The 27511-nt window shown below is 36.7% G+C and overlaps 1 protein-coding gene across 1 annotated transcript in view; it reads left to right on the top strand.

The window, feature by feature from the left end:
- The window catches only part of VPS41 (VPS41 subunit of HOPS complex), a 112347-nt gene that overhangs the window by 71433 nt on the left and 13403 nt on the right, over positions 1 to 27511 (top strand). Inside the window, exons 11-24 of the mRNA XM_083861567.1 lie at positions 3471 to 3568; positions 5934 to 6063; positions 7747 to 7862; positions 9278 to 9334; positions 11582 to 11643; positions 12489 to 12570; positions 17965 to 18057; positions 18561 to 18688; positions 19591 to 19735; positions 21014 to 21055; positions 21163 to 21213; positions 21942 to 22079; positions 24885 to 24939; positions 25955 to 26095. Of these exons, the coding sequence (XP_083717693.1) occupies positions 3471 to 3568; positions 5934 to 6063; positions 7747 to 7862; positions 9278 to 9334; positions 11582 to 11643; positions 12489 to 12570; positions 17965 to 18057; positions 18561 to 18688; positions 19591 to 19735; positions 21014 to 21055; positions 21163 to 21213; positions 21942 to 22079; positions 24885 to 24939; positions 25955 to 26095 (1338 nt within the window). The remainder of the gene's footprint in view (positions 1 to 3470; positions 3569 to 5933; positions 6064 to 7746; positions 7863 to 9277; positions 9335 to 11581; positions 11644 to 12488; positions 12571 to 17964; positions 18058 to 18560; positions 18689 to 19590; positions 19736 to 21013; positions 21056 to 21162; positions 21214 to 21941; positions 22080 to 24884; positions 24940 to 25954; positions 26096 to 27511) is intronic.

Here is a 27511-nt window from a genome sequence, read left to right as displayed (position 1 = left end):
ATGCCTTTTCAAAGGAAAATAGGTAATCAAGTCTTCCTTGGCCTTGTCAGGATTTTATATACTGTTGCAGAGAAGCAGATTTCTGGTTTAAAAACTATGTGTTTCAAGGCCACGCTTGTAACAACACATCTGTATGTTTTACAAGGGTGTAGTTTCACACCTGCACGGCAAGTTAGCGTCATGCATTGAGATCACACATTTCAATCTGAGTACATTGGAATATTTATTTTCTTGTTTATAAAGTTAGATTAAGGGGATCTAATGTGCCAACATATTTCTCTTTATATAGATGGAATGTAAGGCTTAATTTATTAATGCAATGATCAGGAAATTTACTTCATAAGGTGATTTATGCAAACATTTCATTGAAGCAAGTCTTCTATACTCTGAGAAAGTCAAAAACAAAAGAAGAAAAAACCTAGTTATATAGTTGATTCTACTTAGACTTCTGATCATCTGTTTTGCCACAAGCCAAACCTATTGTTTATAAATTTCTTCATAAAATTAGTCAAAATTCTTCAAGATTTTGACTTCTTTGTTATCAAACCTCAGAATTTCTAAGCCCCAAAGTTTTTCAAGACTGAATATTTTTCTTGTTGGTTAACAAAGTTTTTCGGTTCCATGGAAAAGAAGAGTTTTTCAGAAAATCAGCTTTGAAGCTTAACTAATACTTATGCGGGGCATTTTCTTGTCCTATAGTTGGAACTGAATTCACATGCTATTGGGGGAAAAACAAAAAGTTATATTTTATGTCAAGTGCAACTCCATGCACAAAATAATAGCTAATCAAAGCATGCTATTTTGTATTCTGTTTTGGTTTGCATAAATTACCTAGCACACTAAAAACATCTGCAAAATTTGTATTCACTGTTACAGGTCACAGTGCAGCATAACCTTAAGTGTTCTCAAGATGGTATCTCCACCACCAATGCTTTTAGTTGAAATCAGAGGTAAAACCCTCTGACTATAACCAAAGTTTTGCTCTTCAAAATTTGCTGTGCTAAAGTAGGGGCTGCTCTTAGAGGTTTGACTAAACAAAATAGACTCCTTTTAGTTTCAGTGTGTCTCATACGTGTGGGTCTTTAAATCCCAGAGAAAGTGGCTTTATACAGTTTAAGTAAATAATGTAACATATATTGTTTCATTTCTGTAGTTTGGTGTTTTTCATACATTTAATTTAATGAGCAGCAAAAAAGATTTACAGGTTTCTTCATTTTGCTTCCTGGCAATTTGTTTGACATCTGTAGATAGATGCTGAACATAGAGTAGATCCACTGTCAGCCTATCTTCTATCTTTTCTTATGAGAGGCATAAACATGTATGACACACAGCCATACCTCAGTCATTTCCATTTATTTCAATACTACATTCGTTCTAATTATTTTGGATCCTTTTCAAATTAACAGCATTTCTGCATTGTCTTTATGTTGGATTTCTTTTCCTCCTTGATCACAACACAATGTCCAGAGAGTAAGTCAAATTAACCTATTATTGTTCTGTGCAGCTATAACTTCCATCTTCTTTTTTCAGTAAGACTTTTTTGATTAGCAGCATCAAAGGTTTTTATCAGGTCAAGAAGCACTGTCTATGCCAGTTATTCTTTCTTCAAGACTGTAGCAGCAGAGCTGGGGCATTGTGTTTCAACAACATCTCTTGAGAAAGATGAGCTGAGAGAAAGCTGATAGTGAAACCAAGGAAACAAAACTCTATTCAAAAACAAAACTTGAAGTGGTGATTTTTATTTTTTTGTTTCTTTTTGTTTCACAGATCAATACTTCTGCTTGATCTTAAATACACCATTTCACTGGGCATTACAAGCATTTTCACTGGCAAAGGGACTAAAGTTTTAGTATAAGACAAAGAAACACACGTGGATTTTAAAGCTGTCTCTGTAATCATTATAAATGATAATTCATCATGCTGTTTACCTCTTCAAATACAGACCACAGTATTTTACATGCCTTTGAGAGCCTTCTCTTGACCCTTCTATAAAGCTGAATTTAAAGTCTCTTTGATAGTATTATGGATTTCACTTTGTTTTTTCTTTTCAATGTTTTTCTTCCTGCCTTCCACATTATTTTAAAATGCTAAATACTAAATTGTAAACTGGAAGTAAGATATATGTAGTTGGTTTTGAACCGATTGGTTTAAAATCATCACTGAGAGCAACATGTGACACAGTCAAAATAATCTCATCAGTTTTGTAGGCTAGAACAAGATAATTATGTACATGATTACAAATGTGAACCTCTTCTCTGTGAATGGATTGAATGCTCTACCTTTGTGTTATAGTGTGGTCCTTCAGTGATGCTAAATCACCAGCAGTCATTAAAAGAAAAACAGTGCTTGCTTATTCCTTGAGAGAGGAATAAGCAAGGTGAGGTGTCAAATATATACTCTGTTTCATTTTATTTTATCTCCCTTTGTGGGAGGACAGTTATTTCTCTTGTTCCTTCTTATTATCTTAGCTAAAGAAAATTAGCTTTGTTTTTAATGTCATTGTGCTCTAAACATTATTTTCTGTTTGCCTTGCTAAAATAATTAGTAAATTTTAGTAAATATATATATATATTAGTAGTGTAATATGCTAAACAATAAGGAAGGAAACTTTTGTTTCCTACTTATGCTTAGATTCTCCTAAAACCATGTTTTGGGAGAAAATAATGAAGTATATGATGTTTTTTAAAAAGATTATAATTACAAGGCTTGCTAATGTAAACACTTGGATGATTCTTGTTTTTGGTCTTCACGAGAGGAGCTCGCAAAAAAGGGGTGCATTGTAAGTCCAGCAGAATAAAAATAGATTTTTCTGTGGCAGAGGTCCCATTTGTTAGGTCTTTTTGTAAATACAGTTCAGCACTTTCTTTCTCCTTCTTGAAATAATCTCATGTAACTATCTTAATTTCAAGACCAATTTTAGAAAATTATGTTTTCAGTTTTATGAACAAGAAGAGATACTACGCACTGTTTTCTTTGTAATGAGTATATCTGTAAATTATTCTGTGATGTTTAAAATTATGATAAATAAGTAATGTTCTTTGTGTTTTCTTATATACCAATAGATGTAGCAAGTGCAATTCTCTTATGGCCACATGAACTTGCTGTGAATATGCAAACCAATGAAATTGTGCTACCTATTGCCTGTTTCATTTTTGATTTTTGTTTTGCTTCCTTTTTCAATGTGATTACTGAAAATCAGACTGCACCTTCATTTCAAATGTTCCATCTTTAGCATATCCTGGAACACAAACATTTCTTTTTGCAAGCTTTAACGTAATTTAATCTATTAAATGTAGATTTTCATCTGATCCAACTGGGAAATCTCTGGGTTTGTTCCATGTGTTGAATCTTCAGTTCTCTGAATTGGTGCTGTATGCTGTTGATTGTCTCTGAAAATCAGTGAGTTTTTCTTAGGTAGTAGTTCATACACATTCATGTTTTTAAGTCTGTTTTTCTTTCCTGTATTTCAGTTTTCCAGTTTGACACTGAATTCTACATCAGTGGACTTGCACCTATCTGTGACCAGCTTGTTATTCTTTCATATGTAAAGGAGATTTCCGAAAAAACAGTAGGTTTTTTTATCTCAGAGTTTCTTCAAATTAATTTGGCCTGTGAATTGGGCGTTAAACTAGCCATACAAATATGATTATCTGAGAAAAAAAATTGTATTCTGCTTGTTGTGGACAGTGCTTGAAACGTTTGTGATCCATAAAACAAGGTCAGTGGAGGTGATGTTGAAGACTAATGTGCTTAACTGTCAGAAATCATGTTTGGGTTCCTTTTTTTCTTGCAGAACACAGAGAAGGTCTCTAGCTAGCCCTTCTTGCTCCTTTTTACTTCCTTTCTTCCCCGCACCCCCCCCCTCCCCCAGCCTTTCTATCCTTTTCTCTCTTTCTTCCTGATATTTCTGCACCAGAAGAAATAAAGAATCTTGTTTAGACTTAAGAGGAGCTTGCTGACACTGCATCTCAAAAGAAATGAGAGTAGTGAAGTTGATCAACTCAAGCAATAAGAGTCAGTGTGGGGTGGAATGAATGATTGTGGGCGAGTGGTGTCATTATCTCCCTTTCTTCTAAGATCTTTAGTTGTGTACAGATCCATGTGTGGATAGGTAGAAATTAGAATTCATGTCAGCTGTTTTTACTGTGCATGGACAAATGTCTGTCTCTGACACTGATTTCATATTGCCAAATAAAAGGCAAGGCAGTGGAAGAAGTCCTTGAAGCTGCGGTGTGAGAATGGCAGATGCTCTTGATCATCTCTTTGATGAGCATGTCTGCATTAGACAACCATCACCATAGTAACCTTAAGAAACTGGGTGCACAAGTTGCTAGGCAATGAAATGCTGTAGGTTCAAACAAATGCTCAAGCCTTCTGAAATCAGTGGGGTTAGCTTCTAGTTCTACATGAGGATGTCAAATTATTATTTCTTTATTTATATTAAGGAGAAAAATAATGTCACAGCAGTGTTTCCCGAAAGAGTCAGCGCAGTAGTCCTCCAGTGTGGGAGAGTCAGTGAAAGACAAGAAAGCAGATAAATGTGATAAGGAACAGGGAGGAAAAAGTGGGTTCAAATACTAGGGAGCAAGAAATTGGGAAGCCACTGTTAATGAAAAACTAGTACAGGAAAGGAGCTAGTGTAAATGAGGTAGTAACTGCTAAAGGTTAAAGTCATTTTAATTGCTTTAGAAAAGAGAGATGAAAAGGGAATTTCAGGTGATACAATGGTAATTGAATGTAGGAAAGAGGTTTTTTCATTTATTTGCTTTTAATTAGCCATTTAAACAAACTCCAAATGCTGGACTTCACTAACTTCTCTGGGTAGCTGTAGAAGGAACAGAATTACAGTTGTCTCTGATGGCGCATTTGTGTCCTGTTGTGATGGGAACTCCTTTGTTAGTGTTTTGACTCACTTGTCTTGTTAGTGTGGAGCCCAAACTGCCTGAATTTGCAGCAGAATTGCTGCTCACTACAAATGTCTTTTAGTTACAAGGAACACTGGTCTTCCTACACTTGATTTCACAGCTTGCAAATGTCAGCTTCTTACTTATTACAGATTAGATCACAATTGAACTTGCTTTGAAAGTTTTTTTTTATTTGGGTTTCTGTTTTTCATGGAACAGTTAAATTGAGAAAAGACCCAAGTGGGTCTTCCAAAGGAGTAGGTTAGAGCTCTTTAAATCCACTTTCTATATGTCCTTGCTTTTTTATTCTGTATTTTGCTATAATTCACAGCCTGAAGTAGAAAATATAGGATTGTCTTGGACTTTGACTTAATTAAAAATGCAGCTAGTTGAAGACAGCAGTTTCACTTGGACAGAAGGTGAAAATCCATGATGTCATCTTACCATAACCACCTGCATTGCACTCGAAAGTTCATTTTACTATTAAGTTCATCAGAACAGCAAAGTTTTTGTATTAGTCTCAAATTATTTTTTTCCTGCTGCTGGCTGCTTAAAATCAACCACCAGCTTAAAAAAAAAATCATTTTAATATCAGAATATCATTGACTCATAGAGCCCTGTCCTTCAGGGCATGAGCCCAGCTGGGTATGGGTTCCAAATTGTTCTGTTGCTTGTTGGATGAAGCAATTGATAGTCATCTCTGATAGCCCTGAAAACTTCTGTGACCAAGAGCAGAAAAGTAGTGAGCAAACTCAGGGTTGGACCTATGTCTTGTCTATAATTCCTCCTCCAGACTGATCTCTTCAGAGGAAACAGTCCAAGAGTAAGTTTCCTTTGAGTTCCAGATGCAATTACTCTGTGGAACGCAGCTTCACAACTTGTATGATTTGCCGCTGACTACCCAGTGCAAAGTACTAGATCTTTGTGAATATTTGCAGCTGTTGAATTTCAGCCTTGTTTGTAGATGACCACCAGTTGGTGTTGCTAAGATAAATCATGTAGGAAGCAACTAAGATGTCACTTTTCTAGGAAGTGGAGTGTTGTGCAAGGCCGAGACTCGATATTGTACAACCCCTACCTGAGTCCTGTGAAGAGATCTCTTCTGATGCACTAACAGTACGAGGATTTCAGGAAAATGAATGTCGTGATTATCATTTAGGTAGGTGTTCTTAATATTTTTTTGTTTTCATACCTTGCTTAAAAAATATTTGGGTGTACTTAGCCTCCTTTTTAATTTTTATGTAATTTTTTTTGTCATCTCCTTGAATACCTGTAATTGCTTATGACATTGAAGTGTAGAGTGGAAATCCACAAGAACTAGTCACATTAAAGAAAACAAATGTGTGTATTTAAACATCATGATTTTTAATGCCATCTCTTAGGTCAGAGATGAAGAAGGCAGAACTATATATCTCATGTAATGTCCAGTATTGTGGGAGGCAATATCTTTGATATTTGATATTTGACATGTGATCCATAGGAACTCTTTTTACGCAAAGGTCTTCAGAAATATGAAATGAGTGGCACAATGTCTGGAAAAGCTGCTTTAGAGGGAAAGATTGAATAACTATCGTTTCAAGAGTAAAAGGTACATGGGTCAACTTAAAAGGGGCACTCTGATATTTAGCTTCCCTGTGTTGACAAAGCTGCCAGTTACATTACAAACCTCAAATGGTAAAATAGAATGAATAGGAACTGGCTTTTGGCAAGCTCCACCTAGAATATAGGTTTAATTATGTAACAGGAAGGGGCATTAAGCCCTGGCACACTATATGCCATATTTTAAGGATGGGATCGTTTTCTGATCTGTATGTTGTAACTCAGGAAAATGCATGGTAAAGCTGACACAGAATTCTTTGGTGAAGATTATATGGCCTGTGTTATACAGAAGCATTTCTTCTGGCTTTTAAAATCCATGAATCTGAATTTTAAGTATCTCCTCTGGCAACATGCTTCAAATCATAGGCTTGGCAAACCTCTTTGTGTACATCTATGCCCTTAAGCCACTAGAAATACAGTATATCTCCTCCTGACCTCAAAAACATTGGTGCTGCTATCAGTAGAAATGGGATTTCTTTATACATCTTCCAAAGCAGAACACTAATGTCCACAGCGGTGCTTTTATGCTTTATGAATATTTTAGTTTACCTGAAAAATCTAAATGCTTTGTATGGCTTTAAGACAAGCATTATTTTGTGATTTGCTTATCACTTCAGGAGTGTATTTGTGTGTGTTTATAGAAACTGCTCTAGACAGTGAGTGGTTTTTTATTCTGTATGTACAAAGTACTGGTGTTTCTTCATGGTTCTGTCCAAATGATAACTATTCAGAATAGTCATCTTCTGCATTTGATTTTACCTTTCAGTATTTTTCTTTGAGCTTACTCAGAAATAACGGCTTATGGTATAAGAAAATGCATTATACATATAGCCTTAACTTGCAGCATTGGAAATGCACGTGCTGTGTCCCCAGGAGTTATGGCATCTATCATTTATGCTTTTGATGGCCTTGACCTTGATGGGAAGGATAAGTTTATTGCAGGCTGTGTATTGTAATAGTCCTCTCAAAGTATAATAATGGGTTCAAACCATCATAAAGTTTACACATAGTGGATGAATTAGAATTTGCAATAAGCTGTAGTGATTTTTTGAAAGATATTTTGCCATGTAAACCAGTTTTCATTTATTGGAGAATACAGCTTCTAAACTAGTCTGTCCTGGAGGAGTAGCCTTGCTGTCTTCCTTGCATCTCCTCTTTGTAAATTCCCCTCAAGGGTGTACTAAAAAGCAGAACTTTACTTAAAGAAAATATAATAATAATAAAACTGTGTATGAATTTGCGGAGTATTCGGAAGGTGAATCACTTTTTTATATCATCAGCCCAAGAGATGTGGTTGTGGCTAAAGAGCGGGACCAAGATGACCACATCGACTGGCTTCTTGAAAAGAAGAAATATGAAGTAATTTTTATGTCATTCTTTCCTTGAGACTTTCATTGTTTGGAAATTTGAGTAGGATGATGGATTTTGCTTGGTCATTTGGATTGGACAGTTTCTGTTCCTACAGTCATTGACTAATTGGTTGTAAAGGATGGGAGTTAACTATGTATCCCTCCATCTCTTGCAGAGTTAGTCTCACTACTGAAACAACTAATAAGAATTTCTCCCAAGTGATGTAGCTGAATTAGATGCTGAAAATACTGCTCTCATCATCAGTTATGAAATGTATTAGCTGACACTGAAAATTATTAAAACTGGGGTTTGGCTTTAGAACCGCAGAAGAGTTAACTAATGAGCTATGCTTTTAAAAGTAAAATTCTATGAGCTCGAACTGTAGCTGTGCATGCTGAAAGTAGTGTTGGTCACAATAAAGCTGATCCAATATTAAAAGACAAGGTATACAGCTCTCTTGGGAAAAAACAATTCAGCTTTTGATTGCATAAATATTGGTGTATGAGTATGTATATCTAAACACCTAAACTAGTAAATTTTTACATACAATATCAACATGCACACAGTGGTCTTAATTCTAATATCCTGCATTTATTGGCGTAGAACATTTGTTATGATGCGTAAAGTTAACTTGCAAATTCTTATTTATGTTTGTTGTGTGACCATTGTAAGAAAAAATGTGGAAAAGTCATTCAGCATGTATTGCTTTTGCTAATATAATCATGATATTTCTCATGCAGATTTGTTTGAATCCATGTGGATGCTTTTGCATTCGAATAGCAAACTCATATGATGAGTGCAGTTTTGCAGTGTATGTAAATCACAGCATTTGGTCCCTGAAGACTCCAGTAATTTGCAAGTGACAGCTGTGTGTGCCTTTATGAAAGCCATTCAAGTTAGTAGACAGGCGTGTTATGATGTATCTTAAAGGTTTAATTTTTGTTTGTAAAAGTGCCAGCTTTTTTCTGTACATTCAAAAAAAGTGGAAGTAGAAGAACAGCAAATTACACTTAAATATAAATCATTCTGACTGCAGAAGACATTTGGGCTGGGGAACTGGAAGGTAACCTTCCCCATTCACCCCTTTTCCTGTTGTTTTTTTTTTAACAGATTTTGGTAGTGGAGGGGTCTCATTTGAAAATGATCAAATGTGACTGCATTGTGTGTTTTGTTGTAATCTTGTGATTTGATCCTAATGTAATAATGTGGAGTGAACCCAGATGGAAACAAAAGTAGTTTCTCTTTGCTTGACTGCTTTTGTTTGAGTATGAATTCAAAGCTGTTCATCCAGCCATGGCATTAAATATTCTAGTGTTTCCAACGACCTACTCTGAAAAATAGTTGATTTATACAATTCTAGAGCTTTCTGTATTGAAAGTTTGTGTATTTGACTAGTATTTCTGTTTTCTCATTTTTGAATATAGGAGGCTTTGATGGCGGCTGAGATCAGTCAGAAAACCATAAAAAAGCACAAGATTTTGGTAAGTCTCAAAACTTCTATTCAAAACAAAATATCTTCTTTCTTTTAGAATTCTGTAAGATGCAACAAATAAGTTCCTTGGTTTTTATAACACCAGGCAATAGCTGTTAGGCATACTCCAACTGGCATCTGATTTCTTGGTTTCAGCTGCAGAACAGGAGAGTTAGTCTGTGAGACATGAAAGGATCTGCATTTTATGAAGGTGCTATTGGCATTGAAAGGAAAAGAATTCCATTTCTCTGATTTCTGATGGGGGTTTTTGTTTGCTTTTACTTTTGTATTAAATTTACTGTTGCTTGAAGTAACACACAGTATTGCACTATTATAGATTGCAGGCAGGAGTGACAAATTTGTTCTTAACTTATACCTCGTACATGTGACAGGGTTTTGTAAAGAGTTTAAGAGAAGATCCTTTTCTCACATATAGTAATTTCCCATGTTTATAGTCCCTTTCACAGAGCAACAAAGGGTATCAGTGTTTAAAACAAAAGGAGGAATGGTGTGATAGACACAAAAGCGTCACTAATTTTAGATTTTGCTTGTTTGCTTTTGTTAAAATTCACTAATACTGATGCTGCTTTAAATTGAAATTTGTACAAAGTGTTCAAAGATGTGTTTAATTTTTTGGCCAGATTACTGATGTAATAAGCACGCTGAATATCAGTATGTCTTAAAAAACTTGTATTCACATATAGTCCAGAAATTGAATCAACATTTAAATGGCATGCCATTACCTATTGCGGAGTTTGCATTTAACAAAACTGCTCTGTGACCCTTGCAAAAGATGTAAAGAATTGTTAAAGGGGGTCCTGGCAATACATTAGGAGGAAAAAAAGAAACTCAAAAACAAACACCAAACTAAATTAAAAAAAAAAAAAAAAAAAAAAAAAAAAAAAAAAAAAAAAAAAAAAAACCCACTGGTTTTCTTCTTTTCTTCTGCTTTGCAGAAGTTTGCTCTGCAATAAATTATTCAATTCAGTGAAATACAAGCAGGTTTTGAGAGTTTGGTCTCTAAAGCAAAAGTCAACAGAATATGTTGAGGAAGCAAAATGTTGACATCAAGCCCTAAGTGAAGGATTAGTGGTACACTGATTTAAAACGACTCATGCTCTCACTAATAACACTGCACTCAGAATACCTGGCAAGTCTGGTAGCCTTGGGGAATTTTTAGGTGGCAGTAATTATCACTGCTCCTCTGCACCTCTTGAGCAGAGCACAGAGGTCCTAAAGAACCAGATCTACATTTCTTTTCCGTATACATCTTCTCTGATCACTGGGAACCTGGTCCACAGGAGAACAAAGATTTCTGTCAGCCTCTTTCTTGAGAATGGTGAAGTTGAAAATGCAAAGGTGGTTCCTATAGTGTAATGAAATCCTAAAATCTTGTATATGTGTATTTTTTTCTAACTTTGTACTAGATTGACCAATTGAAGTTGTTGCATACTCCTGTTCATATTCTGCTATGGACAGTACTATCCTTGATTTTGATCAAAGAAATGTGCCCTAGAAGATACAAATGTTTATTTTTTTCTAAGAAAGAAGGACTTCTTTTTCACTGTACTACTTTTTTTTTCTTCTTTTTTTCTTTCTAGAAACAATGTGCTTTTTTTAGTGATGAGATTCTTAAGTTATGCAGTGAGTACACTGCGTTGTGTCAAAATGGACATGAGTTTTGAGATTGCATTAGGAGGCTCATGCCAAATTTTAATATATATTAAATGCCTGCCAGAAATATTTTACAACTGACCAGTGTGATGAATTTTGAGAAGGGAAATTTCGTATGTAACAACTAATGGTCTTGCTAAGTTCTCAGTAATTCCTGCACTTTATTGAGCAGCATTAGGGTTTATATCCTCAACCAACTTTTTGCCCTCCTTTGCAAACTTTGTGTTGACAAAGAACATGTCTTATACAATGACTGGTGTCCTTCTTTTTGAACTAGTTCAAGCACTGCAGGATCAGCTATGCGTTTCAAATAGTCATGAATAATTAGAGGTGGTAGTCTTCTCAGCATCAGTGAGGTTATGAGAATTAGTTAAAAGAGCACCTTCAGTTGAACCTCTGAGCAGTCTATGCAAGTATTTTGTATTGACTGTTCTGTGGGCCCTACTTGTAAAGGAGAATCAGGGGATGCACTTAGAGCCTTGATTTTCCAGCTGTATGCACTGTTGTTATGGTTATTCTTGCAGTAGTCAAATAGTTCACATCCAAACCTTTATAAGTAATTCTCTGGTTTTATTCCCTCTAGGACATTGGCTTAGCCTATATAAATCACCTGATGGAGAAAGGAGAGTATGACCTGGCTGCTCGGTAACCTAGTTTTAAAGATCTTCTTTGCTGGCTGAAGTGTGTCTGTGTGGGGGAAAAGAAAAAACAAATTATTGATTCTGACGTATTTGCAGATGTTGATTTTCTATGTGTTCTGGAGTTTCTGAAGTTTCAAAACATAGAGGTGTATTGCAATGCCATGCATTTTTTTGTCTGTAGTGACCTAAAAGTTACTGTACACTTTAGCTAGAATTGGAGCATATATTTTTGAAAATAAGCCTTGATTTTTCAAAGTCACACTTGATTTTCAAAACTAAGGTTTTCTTTGGATTTTGATAAACTCTGTTTATTAGTGTGTCATTGCACATAAGACCATCAGACAATAATTTGATTTTGCATAGGTATAAACAAAAGTGTCAAATATGGGAATCTAAAGTAAGGATCTGAAATTACACAAGGCTTTTATTTTCATGTACATGCAAGTGTAAGCGTATCTTTATAAGTGTTCAATTTTGCTCAGCTGAGATTTAAAAACTTCACTTATAACGCTAACCAAGAGGGTGGCATCTCTGCTTATGGTGTGTGGATTTCAACTAGATGATGTTTAAGCTCCCTTCCAATCTAAATCATTCTATGATTCTATGAAAGCTAATATGGCCTTAATCAATAAAGATGAATGCATAATAACCAGTAAGTCCTCTTGGATGCAATAAAATTTTAAGGTCTGAAAGGAGGAGAACCTGGCATACTCTACTTGCCAGGTTGGTGGTTGGCAAAATAAGTCACTTTTGTGAGTGTCATGATAGAGAGAAGAAGAAAGGAATCCTTTACTGTCACATTACTTTCTCTATCTACTTTCGTTCTCATCTCCTTCATTTTCCTTCCAGAAAGTGCCAGAAAATCCTTGGCAAAAACACAGAACTCTGGGAATTTGAAGTTTACAAGTTTAAAGAAATAGGTCAGCTTAAAGTAAGTTAATTTCTGTGTCTGCACTCAAGTAATTTGTATGTTGTACTTACTGTTTGTGTTGACCAAGTATCTAAAGCACCAGATTTAATGGCCCTGTTCTGCTATTGCTGCCCCAGATCTCTGTTTCTAGACAGCTGTCTTTCTGATTGATGTATATATGTCTTAAAACAAGATTGGAGGCATAGTGCTATATATTTTACTTGTTGGCAGTCTCCACGTGAAAAGACCCACCCCCAAGGCTTTTACTTGCAAAGATGCTTACAATTAAATACATCTTTCCCATTTACTTTTTATTAATTTCCAGTATGTCCTAAAAATCCTACCGCAAGTATTAAGGAAAATAGACTCTGTGGGTGCCAGTCATTCTGGCAAATCCAGGTCCATTGCAACAGTTACACAACTTTAAGTGTCAAAGAATTGCAAAGCAACATTGAAGACCTGTGCTGTGTGCTAGAAATCGGGTAAGAAAGGAAAGCAGTCTGCGCTGTCTGGTGTTTTCCCTAGTCACCAGCCAGCTACTACAGCAGTACACATTTAATGTGAGAGTCTCAGTTAATAAATTGCACAGGACATAAAGCCTAGTACTGTCACTGCAAAACCAATTGAAAACATTATGCACACTCCCTTTGGTAACATGTATGTTTACTTCTGAATTTTATGACTTCCTGTTCAGACTCAATGAGCCAAAAAAGGACATACCATTAACATCTCACAGCATGCAGTCCTTTGCTGGTTTTGAGCTATTTAATTCTGTTTAAAGACCAAAAGTGTTTCAGCATTAAGAATTTCAGAAATGTCTGACTTCTGTTTCAGAGCCACTGCAGTGCAAAAAACCAGCCTTACCTTTAGTATGACTTCTTTGTGGTTTGGTGCATTTTCTACTACTTTGGAAGATGAAATCCTATGTTTCCATTTCTTTTTTTCAAACCAATAAAGGACTTGTATGCAGGTACAGGTGAACTTTTGATACACTGCTTCGTAGTCCTTTTGGGTGCATTTTGTTTTTTAGCTGCAAATGTCTGGAAGGGATGTTTGTCTTGTCTCCACTTACATCATCCAGCATACTGTAAAATATAAAAATATTTGCAGGTTTGTTCCAAAAAAATCTCTGCTCAATTACTGCCTTTCTAAACAGTTGGCTCTTTTCAGCTTTTAGAATATCTTTTTTCTTCTTAGAGCCTAGGCCCAGGAATTCTCATAAATACATGAGATGCAGTCCATTACATTATACAGCTTCAAGTTGCTGTTCTGGAAAATGCCTGCCTTATTTCATTATTTCAGTTGCACATAACTTTTTCCAGATTTCTAAAGATGTCTGAGTATCATAAAGGATGAAATAAATTAAGCCAGATCTAAATTAAGGGGTCCTTGCAATGCTTGGGATCACTTGTGTGGAATTTTTACCTACTTATGTGACTAGCAGATATTAAATACCGTATTGTAACTGGTCTATCATGGCTTTAAGCACTGATGAGGAGACTATTTGAGATGTGAAAACAGAGTTTATTTCAAAACAGAATTGTCTTGGAAGAATTTGCACTGAATTATTAAAACAATTTATGTTGTTGCCTGAAATCTGATGTTTCAAGTCTAGTATGATTTACCAATAACTAAGGTGACAATAAACTAGAGGCTTGACATTTCCTTCCTGTGCAGAGGAATTAGTGATGCCCCAGTGTCAAAGTATGTGGGGTGTTGTTTGTTTGTGTGTGATTTTAGAGGATTTTTGAATGTTTTGTAGTAAGAGGTCCTATTTGGCTACCAAAGGTTGCATTTTGATATCTTTATGTCTCTTGTCTTCAGTGAATGTCCTCTAGCAAACCTAGTTGTGGCAGTTTCAAGATTCTAGAGCTTTGCAGTGATCTGTTCCTCTCCTCCTCCAGAAGTACTGTCTTGAGGGAGTTGCGTGCTTGTGTTGCCTTTTGTCCAACCTGGAAATGAAACTCAAGATAATTTTAGTAAGGAGGTAACATAAGAGTGGATCTTTATTTGAAGGCCTTCAGGAGAAGTTATGGAAAGATGTCCCCAAAAGCCCACCCCTACAAGGATGAGTACAGATTTATAGGTTTTAGGAAATTAGCATAATTGATAAAAAGCAAAAATTAAGAGGACAACTGGTGATGCAATTTCCCCCTCAGGTCAAGCCCCTTCTCTGGGGCCCTCTCTTCAGCACTAGTTGTACTTTGTCCATGAGAATATATTTTGAAGAGTTGTTCTCAGCCTTGGTTCCCAGAAAGAACCAAGACAGCACTGGAAGCTCTGGAATTTGTTTTGACTTTCTGCTTAGGGAAAGGCAGTGGGAAAGTACTGGGAAAACTAGGCACTAGTACAATAGGTGACAGAGTTACAAATATATGTGTGAAGAATACAGACAACACAGAAAAGAAAAAAAGGCAAAACCCAAACGGCATCACTTGTGCTAAGTCACTTCAGTATAAAATCTCATGTCTCAGCTCAAGCAGCTGAGGAAGGTGGATGGATTCAAAGTAAAGTTTCAAACTCTGTGAGTGCTGGCTGTTGTGGCATGAGGGATACACTCTATTCTGTTTGCTGTAAGAGCAGTGGCTTTCAGCAGTGGTGCAGGATGATCAGCTAGCAGCAGCAGTGCTTTTACCAAAACATTGGCTGGAAGACATTTAAAAGACTTCACCTGACTGTAGTGGGCATAGCAGTGAGCAGCACTATCATGACAGGCTCTTCATCTCTTAGATATCCTTTGAGGAATAAGTAATTGTTATTCTGGCTTACTGGTGAGATGATTTAGGCTATCTCATGTCAACTTTTATATGGGCTTTCTTGTGTATAGCTCGTCTTTATATTTATTGATGAAAAGTCTGAAAGCAGATCTTGAAAAGAAACAAGGGAAGAAAGTATTTCTGTGTGTAGTATCCCTTTTTTATTTAAAGTCACTTTACCACATAGTTCAAGAATTGGTACAGTCTGATTCAGAAACCTTTTTGTCTGACCTTGCCTCCCTAACTGCAGCTTAAAAATAAAACAGGAAGAGTTTGTAACCTCCAACCTTTGTGCCAAGGCTTGAAAAAAACTTGGATGCTTCTTACATGCTTCTTGTAAGCTTAGTCTTTCCTGAGCATGGTAGTCAAACTGCAGGAGGTGGCTGTAATTTTTCTTCAAAGCAATGGGACATAAGGCAGGAGAAATTTCCTTCATGAAGCAGTCTGGCTCACACACAACAAGGCAACTGCACCTTTCCAGAGCTCACTGGGTGGCCCAACTGCAGCTAGGAGTTACAACAGTCTTTTGGGGAAGGTTGTTCATTCAAGAGGTAGCAGGAAGGTAGAAAGTGGGAGTGAAAACAGCCACTGGAGATTGTCTTCTGCCTTTGAGTCTCCAGTTATTGTCCAGCTTGCTTTCTCTATGGTCAAAAGAGACTTTTTATGAAGGGTCAGGAATATGATACCCCCGAGCACTTGGCAAGACTGTGCCCTGAGTTAACTGATAAATTCTGTGACACTGTGGGAACTGATGTTGGCAGCACTACATTTCAAAAGCTGGCCAAGTCCGAACAGCACAGGGAGAGGAAAGGTCTAAAATTTAGTAAGATGTTTTTTCTCCTGCTTTGTTCAAGCGACTTCAGTAATAAAATGCTGTTTTACCATGTGCCAATAGCAGGCAACAGGCAACAACATCTCTGAGTGTTTGGAGGAATTTCACTGATGTTGGTCCCTCAGCTACAGACCCTACCTAACTCAGTTACAAACCCCAGACAGGTGGTAGCAGTAGGATTTATTTTGGCAGAAAATAATCTTGGCCTCAAGTTGCATGGAATAGTAGTGCTAATTATATGCTGTGCTGAAATTCCAGGGTATGAGCTGATTTATTCTGGCAGCTTCTCATCTCCTACTTGCTGGAATGCAATTCCTTAACACCTTCTATACAGTAACTGATCACATGTCCTCACCTTTTTCATGGAGAGATATATTTTCAAATTAATTTTCATTTGGGTATGTAAAAATAGCCCTTCATAGAATATGGTGACCTCAAAGTAAGTCATAATTCAAAATTACAAGTATATTGTGCTCATGTGTTCAGGTTCTGGTAGTGGGAGTGTTACAGCGGTGGCTTCTGCGAGAGGCTGGCAGAAGCTTCCCCCATGTCCATCACAGCCAATACCAGCCAGTGCCAGGATGGACCCACTGCTGGCCAAGACCAAGTCAATGCTAGGAACACCTCTGTAATAACAGATTTAAAAAGAAAGAAAAAAGTTATTGCACAGTTGTTACTGTGACCAGAAAAGAATGGAGTGATAATATGAGTGAGGAACAACTCTGCAGACACCAAGGTCAGTGGAGAAGAAGGAGATGCTTCAGGCACCAGAGCTGAGATTCCTCTGCAGACCATGGTGCAAACCATGGTGAAACAGCTGTGCCCCTGCATCCCATGGAGAATGAGGGGGATGCAGAGAACCATCTGCAGCCTGTGTAGGGCCCATGCTGGAGTGGGCTGTGCCTGAAGGACTGCACCCAATGGTAGAGTGACCCATGTTGCAGCAGTTCATGGGGAACTGTTGCCCATGGGATGGGCTCATGTTAAAGAAGTTTGTGGAGAGATATCTCCTGTGGGAGGGACCCCACACTGGAGAAGAGGAAGGACTCCTCTACCTGAGCAGTGAGAGAAGCAACATATGATGAACTGATCATAATCCCCATTTTCTGTCTCCCTGTGTTTCTGGTGTGAAGGAAGTAGAGCCCAGGAAGGAGGAATGGATGGGGGAAGGTGTTTCTGAGATTTATTTCACTTCTTATTATCCTGCTCTGATTTGATTATTAATAAATTCATTTACTATCCCAAATGTGAATCTGTTTTTCTGTGATGGTATTTGGTGAGTGATCCCTCCCAAATCTTATCTTAACCCATGAACCCTTCATCACATTTTTTCTCCTCTATTAAGTTGAAGAGGGAAGTGAGAGAGTGGCTTTGTTGGGTGCCTAGTTTCCAGTCAGGGTCAACCCACTACATCACATTTTTCAGCTATGAATCCTTTTACCTTTTTACAAGGCCAAGACTTAACAAAATGGATTTTGAAAACGTTCTTGTTTTGAGGGGTCTTTTGTGGGTTTTGTTTTCTAAATGACTACTAGTCTCTTAAGGACATGCGCTGATTCTCCCATTCTAACTAGTATCTTGCCACCTGTGTCTCAAATGATAGTTCTTTCAAATGAGTTACACAATTCTAGTGTGTATAATCCTAAAGTAAATAACTTCTGGGTGCTCTTTATAAGCATGAGTTTATAAGGCCTCCAGTGATTACCAGGGGCCATGTTTTGCGTATAGCTTTGGTCTTTTGTTTCACAACAATTTTTTTTTCTATCAATATACCAGGATGTTACATGTCATTCCGTGTCTGACACTTTGTTCTCTTTGTTCTTATAGTCAATTAGTCGTTACTTGCCAAGACGAGATCCAGTTTTGAAACCTCTGATCTATGAAATGGTTCTGCATGAATTTTTGGAAAGTGACTATGAGGTACTGCAGCCTTATGTGTCCACATCAATGTGTCCAATAGTTATTGCCAGTCAAATACCCTTAGCAGTGCAGAATTCTGACAGCAGATTCTCAGATGTATTCAAACAGATTATCAGTGGACAGTTCCATAATAATGACAATATTTAAAAGTTGAATTTTAATTTTAAGAGACTAAATAGAATGTTCTTCAGAGCATGCAAATACTGTGAGATTGATTATTTATTAGACTGTTATTTTTAGTTTGTTTAATGTAGCATAAGTGGTTGAGGTGATGCACAGAGCCTACAGCACCTGAAAGAGACTCAGCTTCATGAATCTTAATAACATTGCCCTAAGAAGGAAAGATCTGTGTTCTCCACTGTACATGTTTGTGGGCACATGAAAGTTTCCTTAAAGGTTAAAGACAGCGGGTATTATCTCAGAGGCTTAGCTGAAACTTTGATGTTTTGAAATGCTCCTTAGGCCATTCTTTCTATTTCTGTTACAATCTCTTATACTTTTAGGGGTTTGCAACCCTAATAAAAGAGTGGCCTGGAGATCTGTACAACAACACAATCATAGTTCAAGCTGTAGTGGATCACCTGAAGAAAGATCCACAGAACAGGACTTTGCTACGAACACTTGCAGAATTGTGAGTACACATTTAAAATCCTGTTACAAAAAGTACACTTAAAATAGTGTACTGCAGTTTATCCATATTTGCTTACCTCTCTTAACAGAAATCTTCTTTCCTGCAGTCTACAGAGTATTGGCTTTCTCTTCTCTCCACTGAGCTGATTGCACAGCTTAGCAATTCTTTACCCTTCCTTGTAAAGTTCACATTGCCTATGAAAGCAAACTGTTAAGCATGAGATTGGATTTCCTACTCCTCTTTCCAAAGTAAATAGCTAGCATTCCTCTTCATGCTGTCAAAGGAAACCTCTTTTCTGAAGTGTGCATTTCAGAATTAACCATGTGAAAATAAAATGGTGGGGGGTTTTGCCCACTATTGAAGAAGTTGTGTGTTTAGGTTTACTGCATGGATGGAAATACATAACTGGAAAATGTGCCAAAACAGATCTGGTTATTGGTCACTTTGTACAGGGATCAAGCTCTTTGATTTTCTCAGCCTGATCACTGTTATTTTCATACTGCTTCTTTGAAGAAAGAAGAGTTACTGTCTATTGCTATGTTACAATCTGCCCAAAAGTTTTAAGAGAACGATGTTTTTTTAGCTCTGAAGAGTGTTCTCATTGGTTTCCAAGTATTGAAAGGCTAGCATTTTCCTGTGAATTGAAAATGGAAAATGAAAATGCAGAAAACTGCAGATCAGAACACAAATGAAGGCCAATATAAACAGAAGTGAAGTTAATGTTGCCTGATGTTTATTTCCCTTTACAAAAATGGATCACAGCTCTATTTAGATATTTATAAAATCAAGTAGTATCCTAACATGTTTTACATACTAGTGTGTGTTTGTATTTTCTCTCATAAGTGATTTTCCTACACTTAAGTATGTAACATTACATGTATTATAATCTTTTTTTTTATCAGGTACACTTACGATCAGCGCTATGGCAGAGCCCTGGAAATCTACCTAACTTTGAGGCACAAAGATGTCTTCCAGTTGATCCACAAGCACAATCTCTTCAGTTCTATCAGAGACAAAATTGTTCTACTCATGGATTTTGACTCAGAGGTTTGGTGATCTTAATGATTTTATATTCACTTTCCTCTAGATATAAATTAACAGTCTATAAATAAATGAGCTAAAGATAGTGTTGAGGCAGAGAGTGTGTTTGCTGCATCTGGACACATTCTGAGATAAGGAAGATTGTTTGCCTGGATTGCAAAATAATTGACCCAAGGATTATTTTTTCCTTCATCTTTCCATCTGTGTTTCCTTTCCATTTCCATTTGTCACTCTCAGTGAGAAAACTGAGTGTCCACATCATTTGAGGTCATTGTTGTGATTCTCAAGTTACAATATTAAATTTTATTTCACACAGAGTATGATTTCACCATGTTATTCTTTCTGTATTTTGAATCAAATAATGGTATTAATAAGCCGAAGAAAGGAGATAGTGAAATTATTTAGGAATATATTTAATGTACTTGCCATTTTCCTTTCACAGCAGTCCATTAATCTGCTTCTGAAAGTTTGCAAGGTTATTAACCTAAATTCCAAAAATAAGGAAGTGTTTATTCCACGCTGAATTTATCTTGTTTCTTTCCAGCTGACTGTAAAACCCGAGCTTATGAGTTTTGGTGTGATCACTGGGAAGATTATCAAGTAGATCTCCTTTTTTCAATGCAATAGTTGCTTAAGCACTGTAGCTAAAATACAGATCTCTACTGTTGGTGATCATCTTTAGTATGCCCATTTTAAACTACATGGAGAAAGAAGTATGATTTTTTTTTTTTTAATCCAATAGAGTAAATCATATCAGGAATCTGTGGTTTGGTATTTTTTGAAAGTGAAGCAAAAGTTTGCTCTTGAAAGAGGAAGCAGAACCTGTATTCTGGTTGCCACTTGGCTTACATGTTCTTGTCTGTTTGATTAATGGTATTGGTCTGCACACAGTTTGGAGGAGTCCAGTTGTGAGGGAGATTGAATTGTGTGTTTCTTACATAGTCATCACCATGCAGTTCCCTTTTGGGATGGAGCAAATAGTATTTTTACATCATTTGGCAGTGGCTTTTTGTGACTGATGATGATTCAGTGGACATACTTCACCTGCAGTGTAGGTGCACAGCATTTATGGCTATTAGTGAGGAAATTTAGGGGAAGTAGTCTGGAAGAATACTGCAATGCTGTATGGGTATGCTGGTGTTATGTAAATTGTTCTCTGAATTTCTTTGCTGTAAAGAGTAGGTCTGCAATAGCCATTCACCCATCGATGAATAAGCATAATGCTATATAGAATATGAGCAAATATGTGTACCAGTTTCCACATGAGTTCTTTCTCTCTTGTAGAAAGCTGTAGACATGCTTTTGGATAATGAAGATAAAATTTCCGTGAGTATAACAAGTTCATGGCATGGCAGTCCAATGCTAGCTTTTATTACCTGTCCTCCTGTCAGTCTTGTAAATGTGATGTTTATCACAGGTTTGTTTTCTTTCAGATTGACAGAGTTGTGGAAGAATTAGAAAACAGGCCTGAACTACAGCACGTGGTAAGTATTCCTGTATTATGTTGATTTCAAGTTGAGCTGAATAAACTCTTGGCTGGACATAACCTTTTACAGGTGTGTTTATCTTGTCAAAGAGCACCTGACACTGACATGTCATAAATCATCAGAAGCAAAGCAGCTTCTTCTGCCCATTTCCTCTTGAGCATGGCCATAGCATCTTCACAGTAGTTAAATGATCTTAAAATGTGTACCTGTGAGAATTTGATAACATAATGCATACTTATTAACATCTCCTTTGCACTGCATTGTAGGCACTTGTCTTTTCTGGTCGATTACTGTTTGCTTTTATTCCTCCTTTCTCTCTACCCAAAAATGGGGTTGGTTGGTGGGTGTAGCTTTAAAATATGTTTTGCTGATCCATAGAAAAAGTGAATTGCTTGTCTTTCTGGAGCTGTAACTCCCATACACTGTCGAATTGTTCTTGTTTTTACAGAATTACAGTATCACTGTAAAGCTGTGGCTCCACACTGCTATTCCAAAAGCTCCTCTTTGGTTTGAACATGCTATCAGTGGAGTATCTGTGTGACTCCACATAATGTGTGACTGTGGGCTTGGGCCCACATGGTGTGATTCCTGGGGCTGTCCTGTGCAGGGACAGGAGTTGGAGTTTGATTATCTATGTGATTCCTTTCCATCTCAGGAGTTTCTGTCATTCCATTAATAATATTGAATAAGTGGGCTTGAATTCTGATTCTTTTTTTGATTCCTAGTATTTACACAAGCTTTTCAAAAGAGACCACCATAAAGGCCAACGGTATCATGAGAAACAGATCAGCCTTTATGCTGAATATGATCGACCAAACTTACTTCCATTTCTCAGAGACAGCACACACTGCCCACTGGAGAAGGTAAGCCTCAAAAATCTAGGCATAGGTCCTTGACTTTTATGTCTGGTCTGTAGCTTGTAGTCCTGTGAATTTCAAGCTGTGTCTGGTACTGCCCTCTACTGCCAATATGAGGGATCCTTTGAGTTTGTGACCGTCACCTGCAGTTTAGTTTGCAGAGTTGATGACACCTGAGACTTTCCTCTCTCAGCTCACAGGGCAGGAATTGATGGGTATTTTTAATGTGAAAGTTCTGAATTCACATTTGATGTGTAGCTACAACATATCTACCCATCAGTGCTTAGCCTGACTGAGCAGTAGGCTATGCTTTCAAGAAATTGACAATCATTTTGCCAAATCTAGGAGCTGTCAGTGTTAAATCTTGAAAAATGAGTAGCTGTAACTGTAGTTACTCTACCTTTTTATTCTAAGGCCTTAAGTTTCTCTTTAATAATACACACAATATAATTTACTGAACTAACAGGGCTAAAAGTATTTTGTCTTTGTACTTTGGTTAATACACTTGAGGTTTTCCAGAGTACCAGGTGCCCATCTTCTAATTTTTTTTCTATTTTCTTTCCTTGTCAAATTACAAAATGCATAAAGGTGAGGCCAATCTTGAGTTGTTTCCCCTGCTTGAATTAATGTGAAATGGATTGAAATTCTAAGTTTTCCAATTTAGATGGGTCAGTATTTTATTACTTATATTTGTTGCTGTTAATGGCAAAGCAGAGTAGACCTTGTGTAAGGATGCCTATCCATATGCAGCTATAATGATGACACAGTGGAGTAGTTTTCAAGTGTAATATTGAATGTTGTATTTTACGTGGTTAACATTCCAAAGAAAACTAGTACTGTTCCTGGTACCTCTCTTGTTTTGCATGCTTTTGTCTACTGGAAAATACATTCTCAGGATTGGAGAATTGGGATTTGTTGAAACCATTCCCTGAAACTATATTGTCTAGTTTAGGCAGTGAGCCTGAGAGGTTTCCAGCCAGAAACTTTGGTCTACAGTATTGGCTTACTTGTTTTTAACTTTCTGATTCTTAAGTTTCTGCCTTACGTATTATTCATGTGATCATGGTTTTACGTATAAAATCTTACCTGCATTTTTTTTAAATTTTGAGGCAAATTAATTTTAGTTATTGCACATCCAGCCTCTATCTTTAATTGCAGGTGGTGCAGAAATGTGCAGTGTGAAACTGATGCTCACTGCTGGCACTGCTTTGCTGAAGATACGGGCTGTGAGCATCTGGAAGGTGTGGTGCAGTAATCACCAAAGTCAAAAGAGAAGAATGTCAGAAAAAATATGTCATTCTACCCTTAATGTTAAAATGTTAACATCTTTCAGTAAGAAGCTAAGGAAGAGAGGAGAAGAAACTATTACTAATTCTGTAATTACACTTCTTACCATGCATGTCATATATTAACACTTCTTGTGACATACAGATCTTTGTTCTAAGAAAACAAAAAGGAGACTAAGAATTTCCCAGTTACTATTATTTTTAGTTCCTGTGAGGCAAGTTCCAACATGGTGTATAATTTGCAAAGAGAAACTTCTGTTTGAAAAAATCCACTCTTATCATTTCTCTAATGAAATTATAAACTCATCAAGAAGAAATAATTTGTGCTCCCTAGAAGTAAGCCACTTTCATTCAAGTGCAGTTTAGCAAACATTTTGAAAATTAGCTGGAAGAGAAGTAGCAATGTTCCGTGTTTTCCTCTAGAGGGAGCATGACAATCAGGAAATGGCAGTATCTAGAACTACTGAACACCTGGTGCTTTGCAGTTTACCCTTTAAGGGGAGAGGAAAAAGAAGGCTGTGAGCAGTGTATGTAACTTACTAGTATTATTCATACCTTCATTTACCTGAAGTATCTGGTTGGTAATTCACTTATGCCTGTCCCAAAATTTGTTATCCATATCTCTAATTTTCATAGTAACCCTTCTGAAATAATGAGAATTGGAAGGAAAAGTTAATTCCTACCTCATATTTGATTGTAGTTATACTTTATGTATTTAAAGTTTTCATTTCCAAGTATGAAAGTTGGTGAACAGTTGTCTTTACAGGAATGCTATGAATCTTGAGTTTGCTTTCTGTTTTCAAATTGGAAACAGACATGACATTGTTTATGGCATACCAGCCCTGCCAATTTCCTGTTACTACAAACTTGTTGGTAATCATTTTGGTAGTTTTGATAATTGTTCTGGTTTCCAACTACACACAGATTCTGTAGCTACTACAGAGACTTAGCCCTCAGTTCTTTAAGCCAAATTTACAAGAAATGCTTCCTCCATATTCTTTCATATTTGTTATTTTGCATTGTCTTCTCAGTACAAAATTTGGAGGACACTTTCTCTCCTGAAACCATTCTGGTTACCGTGAGGAGATTTTCAGCCTTGTGTTATTAATGAATGTCAAGCAGACTTCCATCACTAGAGACCACATAAGTCCACCCACTGGAAGCAAGTCTTGATAGCAGATAACCTTAATGTTTTGTATAAATCAGCTTTTGGAGGCAGAATAAAGAAGTTGCCAGTGGAATTAAAGGCAGAGATTGACATAGTCCAGACTGAAATACCTGTTCTGTCCCCAGATTTATTTAGTCTCAGAGAAGAATTTTAAAGAGAATAATGGAAGTCATGGAGTTTCTCGTCTTAATTAAGGTCAGAGGACTTGGCAGTGCTTTTTAAGGGAGCTGTGTTCTTGTCAAGATGAATAATGTAACTTTGTGGAAAAATCACTTCAAGCTTCTTGCAGCATTTGTGATCAGTAAAATTCCATGTTGCATGGTTTCCTGTATTCTCTTCTCTTCCCTTACATTCAAGGCTCTTGAGATCTGCCAGCAGAGGAACTTTGTAGAAGAGACAGTCTATCTTTTGAGTAAGTAACGCAGAATAAATAACTGTGATCAATTACAGCGCTTTGAAACTTGTAATAAAATTTACGATGTGAAAACATATTGTCTAATATGTAAACCGAATAACATGATTTAGAAAATAAAACACTGGATGGATATGATGTCTTAACTTCACATATTGTGTTACTGTGATTTTTACTTTGTGTTCTTCTGGGGTTCTGAAAGTGTTGCAGAGGCCATGGGGAACTAGTTGGGCAGGGAGGTATTTTTGGTAGAATCTCCAAGAAAAGAGTTATACTGTCAGTTTTGAAAAGAGAAGAGAAATTAGACAAATGTTTTATTCTGAGTACCTCTCAGAAGCTTAGTATTATCTTATGCTGAGACAAAACATTTGTTTATATTGCTTTCTATCTTTTTTTCTTTCCATGAAATTAGTTATAAATTGACTCCTTCAGCTGGCCAAGAATTCTACCCCTGAATGAGAGGCATTGAAAGCCGTATATCTATGTTTATGTATTAGTCATGAACAGAATAGTGAACATTTTTTTACAACAATCTCTGGTTCAGTAAGAAGAATATTTTTTGGATCATTTCAGTGGAGAGTAGGATTTACTAATGAATTTATTCAAAGAATAGTTCATAATTTCTGCTACTTCTTCCTGTTTCCTCTTATTTTTCATGGGTACAAGCTGTGCTATACTTACTGCAAATTAAGAGGGCTCATGTGGGCCCTTGAAGCTGGTATTTCATGTTATAGTTTATGTCCTACACATACACACACTCCTCCTCATGTTAGATGTTGCTGCAATTCAGAATCCCAGATATGGCCCAGCATATCCTTGAGAAAGCCTCCAGGTCCCAGTCCAGCAAACTGCTCCAATCACTTGTTCAGATTATACTGATTTGCATTTCTACATCTGAATAGACTCGATTTGGTCTTAGTTGCATTAGTTTGAGTAAACTTCGCACTTAAAAAATTCTTATTGAAAGAGCACTGATGAGCAATTAGAATTTATAATCTCTTCTTTTTCCTTCCAGGCAGAATGGGTAATAGCCGCAGTGCCTTGAAGATGATAATGGAAGAATTGCAAGATGTAGATAAAGCTATTGAATTTGCTAAGGAACAAGATGATGGAGAACTTTGGGAAGATCTCATTTTATATTCTATTGACAAACCACGTAAGTGGGATAGTTTCTGGAAAGCCTTGCATGTGTGGAATGCTATTGCAATTAAAGGATTGAATTATTCACATGTACCCTAGAGAAGACATTCATGTATGGTCACGGAGGTGTTCTGTTTGTGAAGCACAACACAGCTGTCCTACTATGCATAAAAACTTGCAGTAAGGCAGTGTGAGGGTATGCTACGCAATGAATACTTGGAGGCTTAACAGTGAAAAAGCTCTGCATAATTGTGTCCTTAATGACAAATCAAGGGTACAGTAATGCTTCTAGTTTAGCAGAATGAGACTTTCTTTTTAGACAGCCACAAAACACAGTCTGCAACCTTGATAAGGATTTTGCATACTATGTTATTATAACTGCTTCCCTTCGAGATTCTGAAAGCAAAGAGCCTACACCTTTCTTCTCAGTAAAACCACTAATTTATTTTGTTTCTGTGTTACAAAGGTAAGACTGGTAATAATGAGTGCATCTTGCCTTCCTTTTGTTATATGAATAACTACTCCAAGTTAAAAGGTTAGATGGACTCAGAAACATAAGCATCAGTGTTGTCAAGGAGGCAGATTCAAAGAAGTTCAAATGACTAAGAAAACAGAATTTTCTTAACTATCTGCTCCATTAGTGTTTGCAAACTCTTCTGGGGCTTTAAATCAAGACTTTAAAGTCTCTCTTGGGACCTCTTTCCTGGGGGATTGAGAGTCTCTTAGAATTAATGTCAGAATACGTATCTTTTCATCCCTTGGCTGCTAATTTTGACAGAAGTGATCAGAATCTGTTAATCATCAAGAATTCTCAAATTACCCTTATTTGAATGCATCACTAAAAGTGATGCTACAGTCAGTGACAACTTTAGAGCAAAAGGAATTCAAAGCATACAGAATTCTCTCAGTTCCTCTATGTTACAGTTTCTGCCTATATGCAGAGCAGCTCTAGTGACATTCTTCAGTTGTGGGGGTTGAAGAAAAAACAGAGCCTTGAGTCATCATACTAGTGGGTTTTTTAGCCAGATGCTCTTCAAAAAGCAAAAGACTTCTATGGTGTCACTCTCACCAATGTTTAAAAACACATTGAAATCAGGTTAGGTGATTGAAAATTTGTTTTTAAACCCTGGAACTGGGAAAGGAATTACCACATAAAGTAGTTAATTCTTTCACTCTATATGCTTGAGTGCCCTTTTTATTGAATCAAAATGTATTATTTACTTTTTGTGCTGGAGACTCAGTTACCACTTTGCTGAATACGCTGGAAGTTCTGCAAATTGCCAAACTGTATCTTCCTCACTTTTCCAAAGGCTTGTATTCAAATAAATATAGCTGCAAGAAACATACAAAGACTGTAAAAGAGACCTTGTTTTTTCACTTAGTAGAGAACTGTAAAGGAATAAGCCAAAGCTTGTAGCTTGTCACCAAAGTA

Source organism: Zosterops lateralis, assembly GCF_965231275.1.
Source record: "Zosterops lateralis genome assembly, chromosome: 1".
NCBI classification, from domain to species: domain Eukaryota; kingdom Metazoa; phylum Chordata; class Aves; order Passeriformes; family Zosteropidae; genus Zosterops; species Zosterops lateralis.
Note: the sequence above shows the minus strand (reverse complement) of the source record. Positions and strands in the feature narration are given on the sequence as shown.